The sequence below is a fragment of the Manis pentadactyla genome, chromosome 10 (assembly GCF_030020395.1).
Source record: "Manis pentadactyla isolate mManPen7 chromosome 10, mManPen7.hap1, whole genome shotgun sequence".
Lineage (NCBI taxonomy): Eukaryota > Metazoa > Chordata > Mammalia > Pholidota > Manidae > Manis > Manis pentadactyla.
Genome location: NC_080028.1, coordinates 8,961,334 through 8,974,336, shown reverse-complemented (window position 1 = coordinate 8,974,336; position 13,003 = coordinate 8,961,334). Strand labels below are relative to the sequence as shown.

Sequence of the window (13,003 nt, the reverse complement as noted above, 5' to 3'; positions counted from 1 at the left end):
TGGCTAAGGTAGGATTCAGCAAGCCTAGGTAACCAGACCCAGCCTTTTGCCCCCTCACTCCTGCCCCACAGCATGAGTGTGTTACCCCCTGACACGCCTCTCTGTCTACCCAGCACAATGCCAGGCGCCACCGAGAAGCCATGACCTGTGATGAGTGCCTGCCCAAGGCCCGCGGCTGCTGGAGCCGTGGGATGGAGAGGAGGGCCTGGAGGGGGGGAGCCGGAGGGCAGGGAGCAGGGAGCTGGCACCGGGGCCTCTCCTTCCGCTGTGCCCAGGGCCCTGCGGGGTCCCCAGGAGGGTGTTTTGATCTTGCTTCTTACCCTCCTGGGGAACACATCATCTCCAGCACTTCCCTCCTGGCCTCTCTGAGGTCTCCCAGCTTCTCTCCCCTGAGAGGGCCCGTCCTAATGGTTCCTCCTCTGCTGTCCCCAGGGCCCAGACTTCCACCCGCCTGCTTCCCCCTCAGCTCCTGCCAGCCTGCTTTTGGAAGGGGGTCTGCCCTTGTTCCCACCTCCGGCAGCAGCAGCGTGTCCCTTCCAGCCCAGCCCCCAGGGAGTCTGTCAGGAGGTGCTCCGCCTTCTTTCCTGGGCCCTTTGGAGAAGGGAGTAAACCCTCGCTAAGCCCCAATTATGCACTCTTCTGCTCCTGGTAATTGCCTGCCATTCTCCCATCAACCCTTGAGGGAAGGTTCGTTTTTACAGAGCACCAATCTCAGAGAGGTAGACTCATTTGCCTGAAGCCACACGGAGTGGCCAGCAGCCTGGGATTTGAATCCAGCAGGTCTGTGTGAAGTCCTGCCCTCGGTGTCTGAAGTCTCTCTGATCCAGAGGCTCTCCAGTCTTCCGGATGGCTGGCTTCTGATGGTACCTGGGCCTGGGCCTCAGATTCCCCACCTGGCAGTTCTCTAGTAGGAGCCTTGGACTTGTCTTGGTGCGCAGGCCAAGGAGTTGTTGAGTGGTGGTCCCTGGAGTTGTGCAGTGCACAGCCCAGGCAGCTGGCTGTCAGAGCCAGCCTTTGTCTCCTGGTGTGTGGGGTCTGCCTTGCATGTCTGGGCTGTGTCAGTAGCCCAGGAGTACCTCTGAAAACTGCTCTGAAGTCAGGACTTCCTGTCTGTCCCCTCCTGTGCCCCTCAGCGCCAGACTTGGCTCTCCAGTCACACTGCTGATCCTGCCACCCTGGTGCCTCTCTGCTGACCCCTGGGTCTCTGGAAATACCACACCTTCTTCAGGGTCCACCTCCTGAGGCTGCATCAGCTTGGTCAGGTGGAAAAGAGCATAGGGCTGAGAATCAGGGGATGTGGGTTCAGGTTCAGCCCGGACTGCTGACAACAGTGTCACCTTCTCTTTCTGAATCTGGGTTTTCTGACTGTGTTAACTGGGGGGGCAGCATGAACTGCCCTCTCTGCTTCATGGGGCAATGAGGAACCAGTGACGAGGCAGAGCTGTCAGCCAGGGTACCTGCCTGGGCCTGAAGGACTGTGGGCACGCATACAGTCCCAAATCCGGATTGGCAAATGTGTGGCTCATGGTCCACCACGGCCCACTTCTGTGCCCAAGGCTGAACCAGAACACAGCCCCACAATCCTTTCTCTTTTTTTTATTGCAGAAAAATTGCAGAACATATAATAAGCCATTTTATAAAGTGAATGGTTCAGTGGCATTTAGGGCATTTGCAGTGTTGTGCAGCTACCCTGTCTCTCGTTCAGAATGTTTTCATCACCCCACAAAAACACCCTGTACTCATTTCCTCCTGCAGGAAAAAATAAGCATGAATTTTAGAGTCAGATTCCTGAGTTTGAAGCCAGGTCTGCCAGCCACTTACCAGTGGGGTGAACCTCAGCATATTAACCAATACCTGCACCATAACTGCCTCATCTGCAAAACGTTGATGATACTGCTTGTATTAGTTAGCTATTGCTGTGTAACAAATTGCCCCAAGTATAGTGACTTAAAACAACACATATTTGTCATCTCACAGTTCCTGGGGTCAGGAATCTGCTCAGCTGGGTACCACTGCCTCAAGGTATCCCACAGGCCACAGTTGTGGGGTCAGCCAGGACGGCAGTCTCATCTGAAGGCTGAGGGTGGATCCATTTTCAAGCTCACTTGCATGGTGCTGGCAGGACTGTTCCTTGTGGGCTGAGGGGTTCAGGTCCCTGCTGGCTGTTGACTGGAGGCCCCCCTCAGTTCCTTGCCACAGGGGCTTCTCCACAGGGCAGCTCAAAACACGGCAGCTGCTTCCATCAGAGCGAGCAAGCGATGGGGGGCAAAAGAGGACAGGCCGGATGAAAGCCAGTCTTTGTAACCACCTCGAAGAAGGGACATCCATCACTTCTTGCCATATTCTGTTTGTCACAAGCAGAGCACTGGCCCAGTCCGCAATCAAAGGGAAGGAGATCTCATAAGGGTGTGAATGCCAGAAGGTGGAGTCATCTTGGCTGGCTGCCTACCCAGCTGAAACAGACCGGTGTGGAGGGTCATGGGGTGAATGAGGTACCACCTGTAACACACTTGGGGTTGTGCAGGTGCCCTGCCATTGGCAGAATTGTGACTGGTGTCACAGGGCCTGGCAACAGGAAAGGGTGCGACCAACGACAGGGCCTGAGACCCCAGGAGAGCCTGTGGCTCTGCCGAGAGGAGAGGAGCACAAGGTGCGGCGGGGTATGTGCCCCTAGGGGTGGCTACTTGGCAGGAAGACCTCTCAGGACCTGGCTGGTGGCGGTGTAGGGCCAAATCTGTGAGCAGAGGGTCCTCAGTGCTGGCAGCTGGGGAAAGGAGTGTCATCTCCGTGCTGTGTGACCCTAAGCAAGTTGCCCTCCCTCTCTGGGCTCCTACTCCGAAATGCCTGCTTAACACCAGCCTCATGGCTGTTGGAGTCAAAGAGGGCCCACAGAGGGGAAGGCAGCAGCTGAGGGATGCTGGTAGCATCCTTTCCCTCGGGCTGGTTCTGTGTCGGGGCCTGCCTGGGCCTCATGCCTGCCGCCTGCCCCCCCCTGCTCCGCAGGTGTTCTCCATCGTGGTGTTCGGCTCCATTGTGAACGAGGGCTACCTCAACAGCAGCTCCGAGGGTGAGCAGTTCTGCATCTACAACCGCAACCCCAATGCCTGCAGCTACGGCGTGGCCGTGGGCGTGCTCGCCTTCCTCACCTGCCTGCTCTACCTGGCCCTGGACGCGTACTTCCCACAGATCAGCAGTGTGAAGGACCGCAAGAAAGCCGTCCTGTCCGACATCGGCGTCTCGGGTGAGCCCCGCACCCTGGGGGCTCTCCCCAGCACAGGAGTCTACAGAGGGCCATCCCCACCGTGGACCCGTTGACCTGAACACGTGCCTGCAAGGCAGCTGCCACCCTTCTCCGGTTTTCCAGATGAGGAAACTGAAGTGCAGGCGGGTGAAGGGATGAACTTGGGGTCACATGGCTAGCCGCAGAGAGTGGTGGGCCAGGCCTGGGCCTGCGACCCCAGGATGGCCCCCAGCTCCACAGTGGGGGTGGGGGGGGTCACAGCATCCAGAGGGCTCATCTCTGCTTCCAGGGGCCTTTCTGTGACCCCTCCCTGGTAGGGTCTCATGAGAATCAAACAAGGTGGTGACCAGGCACACAGCCAGTGCCGTGGGAATGCCAGTCTTCCTCTTCCTCTTGCCAGCCAGACCTCAGGAGGGTCGAGACCTGGGCGTGGGAAGCTGACCCGACCCATTGCCCTTGTCCTTCAGAAATGGCCTTTGGCAGAGGTGACCTGACTTCTGCCCCCGTGGTGAATGCTTTGGCCGAGGGTCAGGGAGGCTGTGGTCTTAGGTCTCTGGATGGGACTTGCCCCCGTTTCCAGGCCTGGCACTGCCAGGATGCATGGACTGCAGGCAGTGAGTCCTGGGGTCCCTTAGACTTGAGGGAACTAGGATGGAATCTGTGCTTCTTACACTGTGTTTTGCAGAGCCCCAGCAAAGTCTGTCAGAGGGGCTGGGCTCTGGATAGCCCACCGCCTCGGCGCACACGCAGTTCCGAGCAGCTCTGCTCCTCTCTGGGTAGACCCTGGGCCCCCACTAACCTCGGGGGCTCAGTGAGGCCGCAAGCACGTTAGAGGCCGAGGATCAGACCTGCCCGGGTGGGGCTGCCCCCATTGCCCAGCCTCTTCCTCCTTCCCTGCCCAGCTCTCCGGGAGGCTGTGGGGAGGTCCGGGAGGTGCTCCTCCGGGGAGCTGCAGGCCTTGGGGTGGTCCGTGGTGGACCAGGGGTCCAGCTGGGAAGTCTGTGCTCGGCTGAGGTCAGAGAAATGAGGGCCCAGGCTGACTGACACTCTCTCTGTCTCTCCTCCTTCCCGCCCCTCTCACCAAACCAACCTGCTTGTTCCCACCTGACCTTCCCTGCCTCCTGTCTGTACCCCTTGCCTCTCCCCCTGAGGGTGGGGGAGCATGGGAGATGCACTCTTGAACCTCCCTGTTTCCTCCCCCCTTGCCCTCCCCCCACCTGTGGCTCGGCCTGCCCTGGTGGAAACACCAGCCTTCTGGGCCTTCCTCTGGTTTGTGGGCTTCTGCTACCTGGCCAACCAATGGCAAGTCTCCAAGCCTAAGGACAATCCGATGAACGAAGGGACAGACGCGGCCCGGGCCGCCATCACCTTCTCCTTCTTCTCCATCTTCACATGGGTGAGTACACTGCCCCCCCAGCCCACACTTGCCCACCCCTGCCAGCCTCCCGGCTGGTGGCCTTCCAACATAGCCAGAGACTCCATTCTGCTTCCTGGAGCCCACACATGCCCCTGCATCCCCCTCACCGCTCCTGGCGGGGCTGCTCCCTCAGGAAAAAGACTGGCCATTCCCGCTAGGACAGTCAAGTGGTGATGGCGAAGCCGCACTGTGGTACAGAGCACCCTCCCTGTGGCCATGATGCCCCTCCTAACCACTCTGGTAGCTGTGTGGTGAGGAGGTATTCTGCTAACGGGAGTTACTCTTTTGCAAACAAGAAAGCTGAGGCCTAGATGGGAAGGTAAGTCTTCAAGGTTCCAAGGCTGGGAAGGAGCCTGGGCCTTAGAGGAGACCTGGGCCTCTGTCTTCCCATCAATAAGATTGGGAGCTTGGACCTGGGGTTGGGGGTGTCACACACTCATATGCCCATGGGGCAGGCAGAACGTGAGAAGTGTGAGTGGGCCGGGTGGCGTGTGCATGCCCTTCCTCGGGCCTTCCTCTGCGTGGCCCCTGCTCCCAAGCAGGAATGGGGCCCCATGGAGACCAGGTCTTCCTGTTTTCCAGAAAAGCCAGAAAGTTGAATTTCTTGTGAAACTGGATCTTTAGGTGGTTGCAATTTATTCAGGTTAAAAAAAATATCGTGTGGGTCAAAGGAAGCATGACTGTGGGCCTGCCTAGCCAGAAGGCACCCCTTTGGGGCTCTAGGCCCCGTGGTCTCGAGCGCCCACTGGCATGACAAGGCTGGCCCCTCTTTCCCTCGTTCCAGGTTATCTCGATTTGTTCTTCTCATCTCCCTCCTACAGACATATGGGGTCACAGCAGCTCCATGTGCCCATCCCTAGGGTTCTCCCCTCCCCACCTGCAGCTCCCCATGGGCCTTCCAACAGGCCTCAGCCTAGCTCTCTGCAAGCAGAAGACCAGGGACTGTGTGTAGGTAGCAGGCTCTAGCCCCTCCTGCGAAATCTGTGCAGCCAGCCTTTCCTGTCGCCCTGCCCTCCTGGGTCTGTCCTCGGGTGACTTCTTTATCTTTTTGAGGGCCCCTGGATATATATTTTCTCCTGGGACCACCACCTCCCCCAGTACAATAGTGAGAGCTAGAGTTTGGAGGAGGAGACCTGTGGCTCACGCCTCAGTGGGCCAGCTGTGGTCACTCCAGCTCTCTGTGTCCCCAATGCTGGGCAGAAAGAACCAGGTGACCCCAGGGCATCTCAGCCCAGAGAAGGTGCCTGGGGAGTGGGAGTGGGCACTACCCTGCCCTGTAGGGCGGGGTTAGGGAGCAGGGAGTCCTGCACAAAGGTCGGAGCTCACAGAGGACATCAGGGGCAGGTCTGGAGGCTGACTGACAGGTATCCACTGGCCCAGTGAAGTCAGCCCCACTGCCCGCACTCTGCCTTTCCAGCTCTACCCTGCTGGCCTCACCCCTGCTCTCTCCTGGCAGAGCCTGACCGCAGCCCTGGCCGTGCGGAGATTCAAGGACCTTACCTTCCAGGAGGAGTACAACACACTGTTTCCTGCCTCAGCACAGCCCTAGGCCTGCCCGCCTGGCTTCCAGAGGCAGGGAGCCCTGTATCATGCCCGGTGGTGAGGCGGTGTGGGCAGCCCACTGTCTAGAATGGCCAGGATGCTGGGCATGCAGGGTGGAGCAAGGCTGGCTTGAGAGGCCAGTTTAACTTGCCACTTACTCATTCATTGCCCCCTTTGTTTTTTCTCCATGTGACCATTCTTGCAGTAAACATTTATTGAGCCGCTGTTCTGTGCCTAGTGATAAATTAGATGGGGTCTCTGGCCCCAGGAGCCCACAGGCTGGGGAGGGGAAGACAAACTGAAATTTCCCACAAACGGACATCCCTGGGCTGTTGGAGGGTCGGAGGTGGCTCCGTATGTGGGCTGCTGGAGCGCTAAGCTGCGACTACAGCTTAAGAGCCCGTCCCACAGCTGCAGCATGAAGGCTGGGCTTCCAAGGGGGCCTGGCTGAGGACATCAGAGGACTCCTGGCCCACCTCTGCTCTCATGCGCTGTGTGACCTCGGGCAAACCCCTGCACCTCTCTGAACCTCGGTCCACTTCCCTGGACTGATGAGTGAGAATGGACCAGCCTCTCAGGGCTGTTACATGGATGAAACAAAGTCTGGCCTGGGCTTGGCACAGAGATGCTCAATAAATGTAGGCTCTTGTTCTTTCATTCATTCATGCATTCTCTCACACCCATAATCTCTCCTTTGGTGGTGATTCTCATGTCGTGAGTTCTGTTCTTCCAAAGGACTTTGGCCTCCAGTCTCACGGGTTCCCTCCTTGGGGCCCTCAGCTGCCTGGGCAGGAGCCCACCTACCCCTCCACCCTCAGCAGTTGTTGAGGAGCTAATGGAGCACAAACAGGCCCCCGAGCAAGGCACACAGAGTGAGCTTCCTAACCCTAGAGGTGTACAAGTGTGGACTGCTTGCTGCATGGTGCAAACGCTGCAGAGAGAGCACCTGCTCTGAGCAGGGCCAGGTGGACTCCCAGGTCCTGGGCTCTGAGCAGAGCTCCCAGCCTCCCCCCTGCACCCCAGTCCATCAGGGTCCCAAGCCCCTCTTTTGCTCCTGCCTTTTGGCCCCTCCAACAGGATGGCCCTTGACTCAGTGGGGCAGAGGGGTGGCCACAGAGAGAGCACTAGGGGCCTGTGACCAGAGGCCTCTCCAGCTCTCTCCCTCCGTGAGGGAGGGCAACCTGTGTGGGGGAGCCCGGGAGCCGCAGAGCACCAGGTCTGCCTGTGGTTCCTGCGTGGTTTCATTCCTTCATTCCCCCTGTGCTCTTGTGGGCCTGCCTGTGGCCCAAGGGAGCTAAAGACCTGGCCTCTACCTCAGGGGTATTTTTACCTCCCTGCTTCTCCAGGATCCTGCATCCGAGTCCCCAGCAGCCCGGACCTCATACCAGGAGTGGAATATATGGGAGGCCACACCTAATTTCCTTGGCTCAACCCCTTTAAGCCTGGCCTGCCTTTCCCAGGCCCTCTGACACTTTGCTTTTAACGGCCACAGCCTAGGAAAGGTTGCCCCTCAGAGCTTTCTCCACTGACACAATTCAAAAGTTAGTGCCTATTTACTGGGTCTCTGGAACTTTCTGGAATGAAATGGCAAGCACACTTCACCCCCTGCCTCTCACCAGATGGCCCTTTTGGGTTCTTGGTTGATTTAATGCCGTGTCAGGGGGCTGATCAAACGGAAAGAGGTGGGGAGGGCCCTGACCTGGGCAGGGGCAGGACCCCTCTGCTCAGGTCTGGGTTCTGGTACCAGCTCTGCCATGAGGCCTCCCTTCTCTAGGCCTCGTCTTCCTAGGCCAGACGGGGGTATGTAGAGCATTAGCATCTTTCCATCGTGGGCAGGTTACCTGGGCTGGAGAGGTCTGTGGAGAAGGCTTTCAGCATAAACCTATCAACTGTTCCTTTACTTTATTCCCTAGCTTGGTGTGATAAATGTCATTGTCCATAATAACAATGTAATTGTTTTTACCAAAAAGAGAATTTCCCACCTATGCATGTGTGTTGTGGACAAGTCTTTCCCAACTAGGTCCTGTGGAAAAAGGGCCTCAGTGATCAGAGAAGGCCGGTGAACGTCCCTTGCTGAAGTTTCCTCTTGGAGATCCAGCATACGTTAACTAGTCAAGGCTCTGACAAGTCCTGTTATCCTGAAACTTGTTTCCTTCTGTTTAACTCAGTTTCCCAAACTTGTTTGACCAAGTGTTTCAGTTAGAATTGGGGTCAGCAGCAAATGACAGAAATCATAAACAACAGTGGTTTAAACAAAGTCCAAGCCTGGGAAGACAGTCCAGGACCAGCACAGTGGCTTCACAAGTCTAGTGACCCAGGCCTCTTCCATCCCTACAGTTTGGCTCTTGGTCCTCATAGTCTTTTGTGGTAACTGGAGTTCCAGCTGTCACATCTGCATTCCTAGCACCAGGTCAAAGAACTTGGGTGACGTATTGGCAGAATTAGTCATATGGCTACACCTAGCAGCAAGGGAAAGAGAATGGCTTTTAGGAGGTCTCAATAGTTCCCTATCCCACTAAGAAACTTTTCTCCCCTTTCCATATAACACCCCTGAGAACAGTTTGAGAGGATGTTATGGGCATTTGCGCCATTTTAACACTCCACAAGGGAGGCTCTAGAATTTTTGGTGGCCCAGAGTGGCCTCTGGGATTGGGGACATGGGGCAAGTGACTTCTGAAGTTCTTTCTGGCTGCGTGATGTGCTGCTGGGCCCTTTGATGTTGTTCTGGGCCTCTCGGGGGCTGGCTGCAAGGACAGACTTCCTCCCCTCAGCCAAGCGCAGTTTCTTCTTTGGTACTTTGCAGATATTTAACCGTCTATTGCCTGTGTCCTGTGAACTAACCCAGTGCTCTTGTCTGTCTCTCTTCTAACCATCCCCTCCCTCTTGTCCTTGTCCTCGCCGGCCCTGGCCCCAGGCGGGCCAGGCTATGCTGGCCTTCCAGCGGTACCAGATTGGCGCCGACTCGGCCCTCTTCTCCCAGGACTACATGGACCCCAGCCAGGACTCCAGCATGCCTTACGCCCCCTACGTGGAGCCCAGCGCTGGGCCAGACCCTGCCGGCATGGGCGGCACCTACCAGCAGCCAGCCAACGCCTTTGACACCGAGCCCCAGGGCTACCAGTCACAGGGCTACTGAGCCTCCGTGACTGCCTGCTGCCCCTTCCAGCCCCACCTGCCCCTGCCCCGGGGGCCCCTGCCCCATCCCTGCACATCCAGCCCTCTGCTCCTTGCCAGGCTGCCCTGCCCAGCACCTCATCAGCCTCTGGGTTTTTCCCCTGAGGTCCAGGGCAGCTCAGGGTGACGGGCAGTAAGGTGTTGGGAAGTATGTCTACATGTATGTACAAGTATGTCTAGCAGAGGCCTGGGGTGTTTGCATTCATTCATCATGTCATCGAGCATTCACTGAGCATCTACCATGTGTCAGGCTTGTGCTTGGCACAGGTGGTGAAAGAGAAATGGTCTCTGGAAAAGGGAAAGACAGATACAGAGGAGGCCCTGTTGTCCCTGAGGTGGGAATGGTGAGAAAGAAACCTGGACGATGCCTGGAGGTTTTGGCTTCAGGGTGTGAACACCTGCAGAACGCTGAAGGCTGTCACCTGCTAGGAGTGACACAACAGCCCTGCTAGGCATGTTGGAGCCATTTCCATTTTATGGTTGAAAGGGAAGTCTGCAGGGGTCAAGGTCAGTTGCCTAGGGTCCCGCAGGCAGCCATTGATGGAAGTGGGGCCAAGCCCCGGCCACCTGACTGCGTAGCACCTGCTGTCCCCTATCCTCTCCGTCCTTCATCCACAAGCCTGGGAGCCACCACTCAGTGCTGCTGTCACTGTGGGAGGCCTTGGGGACCTCAGCTTTTGAGACACCCTGATTCTGCTGCAAGCCAGGGGCCTGTTCTGCCCTGGCTGTCCCCCCAGCGGCACAGCCCTGCCTCCAGGCACCCTTCCCCACATCCCACCAGCCCTCCCCTGGCCTCCAGCTAGGGTGGGACAGCTGAGGGTGGCCTCACTTGCCCGTTAACTGTACTGCTCTGCACTGTGTGTGCCCTGCAGGGAGCTCCAGCGCCTCTTCTGTGGCCTCCCAAAGGACTGACCACCATCCCTGCCCAGGGCTGGATGCACGAGGGGGCCCAGAACAGGGAGCGGCCAGCCCCAAGTCACAGTGAGTGAGTGAGTGGCAGAGCTGGGCTTGCTGCCTGGCCCCAGCCATCCAGCAGGTGCCCCAGTTCCCTGCCCTGTGACCTCTCAGGATGCAGAACTGATCTGGGCACTGTCATCTTTCCCTCAGCCAGGGGCTGGGGCTGGGACAGCCAAGGGCCCGGAGGGCCCTTTCCCTGGCCTTCCAGATGGCCCGCCAAGGGGCCAGTTTCCCTGTGGGAGGCAGAGTAAAAAGAACAGGGCTCTGGCCCCAGCAAGGCCAGCCTGCGAGCTGCCGCTGTGGGACAAACCACCCTCAGATGAACAGTGAGAGCCCCTGGTGTGTGGCAGATCCGGAGCATGGGCTGTAGGGGAGAGGACAGCAGAGCTCCCCCAAGGCACAAGGGGATTGTGGGGGAACAGGAGGGACTCTTGCAAAAAGTGGGCTTTTCACTGAGCTCTAAGGGATGGGGAGGCCTTGAAGGGTGGAGAAGTGTGGGGAGACCTGGGCCCGGCGTCCACTGGCCAGTGCCTCAGGGAGCAGTGCAAGGGGATTATGGGTCAGTATGGTGTTGGGTGTTCCCACCTTCAGCACCCTGTACCCTCACAAGAACCCTAAGAGGCAGGTAATACTCACCTTCCCATCGATTCAGCAGTAATTCTGTGCCAAGGGTTCAGAGGGCATGGTGGCTGACAGTCCGTCAGGGACAAGCAGCAGACAGCTGGACCCAGGGTCCGCTGGAAGGCAGAGCGCAGTGTGAGTGCCCGACGAGGTGAGGCTCGCAGAGGAGGGGTCCTGAGGACGGCAGGGGCATGGCAATGAGGCAAGGGGAGTTTCCTAGGCAGAGAAGTAGCATCACTGTCCCCACTTAACAGAAAGGGAAACAGGCTCAGCGTGAGTCCACGGAGGAGCATGTATCTGACCTGTTTTGTTGAAACCCTCCTAAGGAGCTGCAATGATGGGAGAGGACCCCAGACAGCCTAGCGGCAGCTGCTTCTTACTAACCTCAATTGTCCACATCTGGGGAGGGGCTCTATCCATGGTTCGCTCCTGCCGGGTTGCCCAGGTGGGGACAAGATGGGGTTGTATCTGCCAGGCTGAGTACAGGTGGAACCTATACCAGATCAGAGGTTTGTGTGGCAGGTGAGGGTGGTGTGGGTGTTCCTGGCAGAGTGAAGTTCCATGCCCATGCAGGAGGCTCTGAGAAGTCCTCCCCTCGCCTAGTCCCCACCATAACCTCCACTGCTCGCGGGCACTAGAAGACCCCAGGGTGCTGCCCCTCTGTTCTCCTTGGGCACCGACTGGCTGCTGGTGATGCTGGGCTGGAGGGCAGAGTACCATTTAAGCTTCACCCAATCCCTGGGTGTTTATTACAGACTCTCCCTGCCACCCTAGACTGGGAAAGTTTAGAAGACCCCTGCCAGGAGTGGGGGGTCTCAGCATTCCTCACTTCTCCTGGGGGTACCGGATCCCACCATGAGGCTGGGCACTGGCCTCCTGTGGTGGAGGTGAGAAACAGATGTCAGAGGGCAGGATTTGGGTGAGATCGAGGCCTGACGCGAGGTTGGTGGGGAAGCCCTGCTCCTCTTGTTGGCTGAGGCTGTCCCCCTGGGGGCCCCAAGCTTAGAATCTGTGCCCACAGGCCAACCGGATCCCCTTCTCTCTCCCTGCTGCCCACCTCTGCCTCTCCCTTGCTTCCAAGCCTTTCCTTGGAGAAGGGCCCCTCGCAGCCAGACCTTGAAGTTTCGGCCCCTTCCAGCAAGCACAACAGAGGGCCCAGGAAACTCAGTCCCCTACAGCTGCAAGGAGAGGTGGTAGAGCCTGGGTGAGGAGGACAGGGACTTGTTGAAAGTCAGGCACAGAGCTGGAGGGTCGGGATCCAGGTTTCCTGCCTGAGTTGACATTCATTCATACTGAGCAGTCACAGGCTGTTTATCTGCGTGTGGCTTCCGGTATCTGGGAGTGTAACATTGGACTGATTCCCAGGGGCCTGGCATCTGCTCCCCACTCCAACCTTCCCTAGGAATAATTCTGGATCTTCAAAGACTCTTGGGGGTCCCAGGCTTCCCCCATGTAACCAAAAGCCCACTTGTTACCCCTTGGGGACCCCATCCTTGGCCCAGGATGCTTTTGATTCTCTAAGGAGCATGAAGGGGTATCACCCCTCCCAAGAGTTTGTGGGAGGATGGACTAGTCCAGTCATCTCCCAGTGCTGCCCTTGATGGGACACTCCCTGTCTCCTGGTGCCCACAGCCCTTGTCTGGGTGCCGCAGCCCCTCCCGCAGCATAACTGCCTGTGTATAGTATAAATATATATTTTCTATATATAAGATGTATAATATAAGGCTCCACAAATATATCTGTGTGTGTGTGTGTGTGTGTGTGTGCAGTGAATGGTGGTCCCCACCCCGGGCCCCCACTCTGGACTCCCCCACCACCTGGTTAGGTCTCGAGTGAATCCAGTGGCCCTGTGGCACCCTCCTTTATGACATCGTCCATTTGTGTGAACCAAGTGAAGGTGGTGACTTCTGGTGACAGTAATAAAGACTCAAAACCCACCAGCGGATTGCAGGGTGTCACAGTGTTTTTTTGTTATGAGTGTGGCTTGGGGTTGCCTATCCCCCCTTGTCTCCCCTGACCTGGGACATGGTTTATTTATTCTTATTCAGTAA

The 13,003-nt window shown here is 57.6% G+C and overlaps 1 protein-coding gene across 4 annotated transcripts in view; it reads left to right on the top strand.

Annotated features, from left to right (window-relative positions):
• The window catches only part of SYNGR1 (synaptogyrin 1), a 76,933-nt gene that overhangs the window by 12,032 nt on the left and 51,898 nt on the right, over positions 1–13,003 (top strand). For 2 of the 4 annotated variants that reach the window (XM_057486355.1, XM_036891267.2), the window contains exons 2-3: positions 3,004–3,241; positions 4,492–4,637. In XM_057486355.1, the coding sequence (XP_057342338.1) occupies positions 3,004–3,241; positions 4,492–4,637 (384 nt within the window). Of the gene's footprint in view, positions 1–3,003; positions 3,242–4,491; positions 4,638–6,114; positions 6,423–9,114; positions 12,898–13,003 lie in introns of those variants that run through there. The other 2 variants (XM_036891269.2, XM_036891270.2) reach the window with 2 other exon arrangements.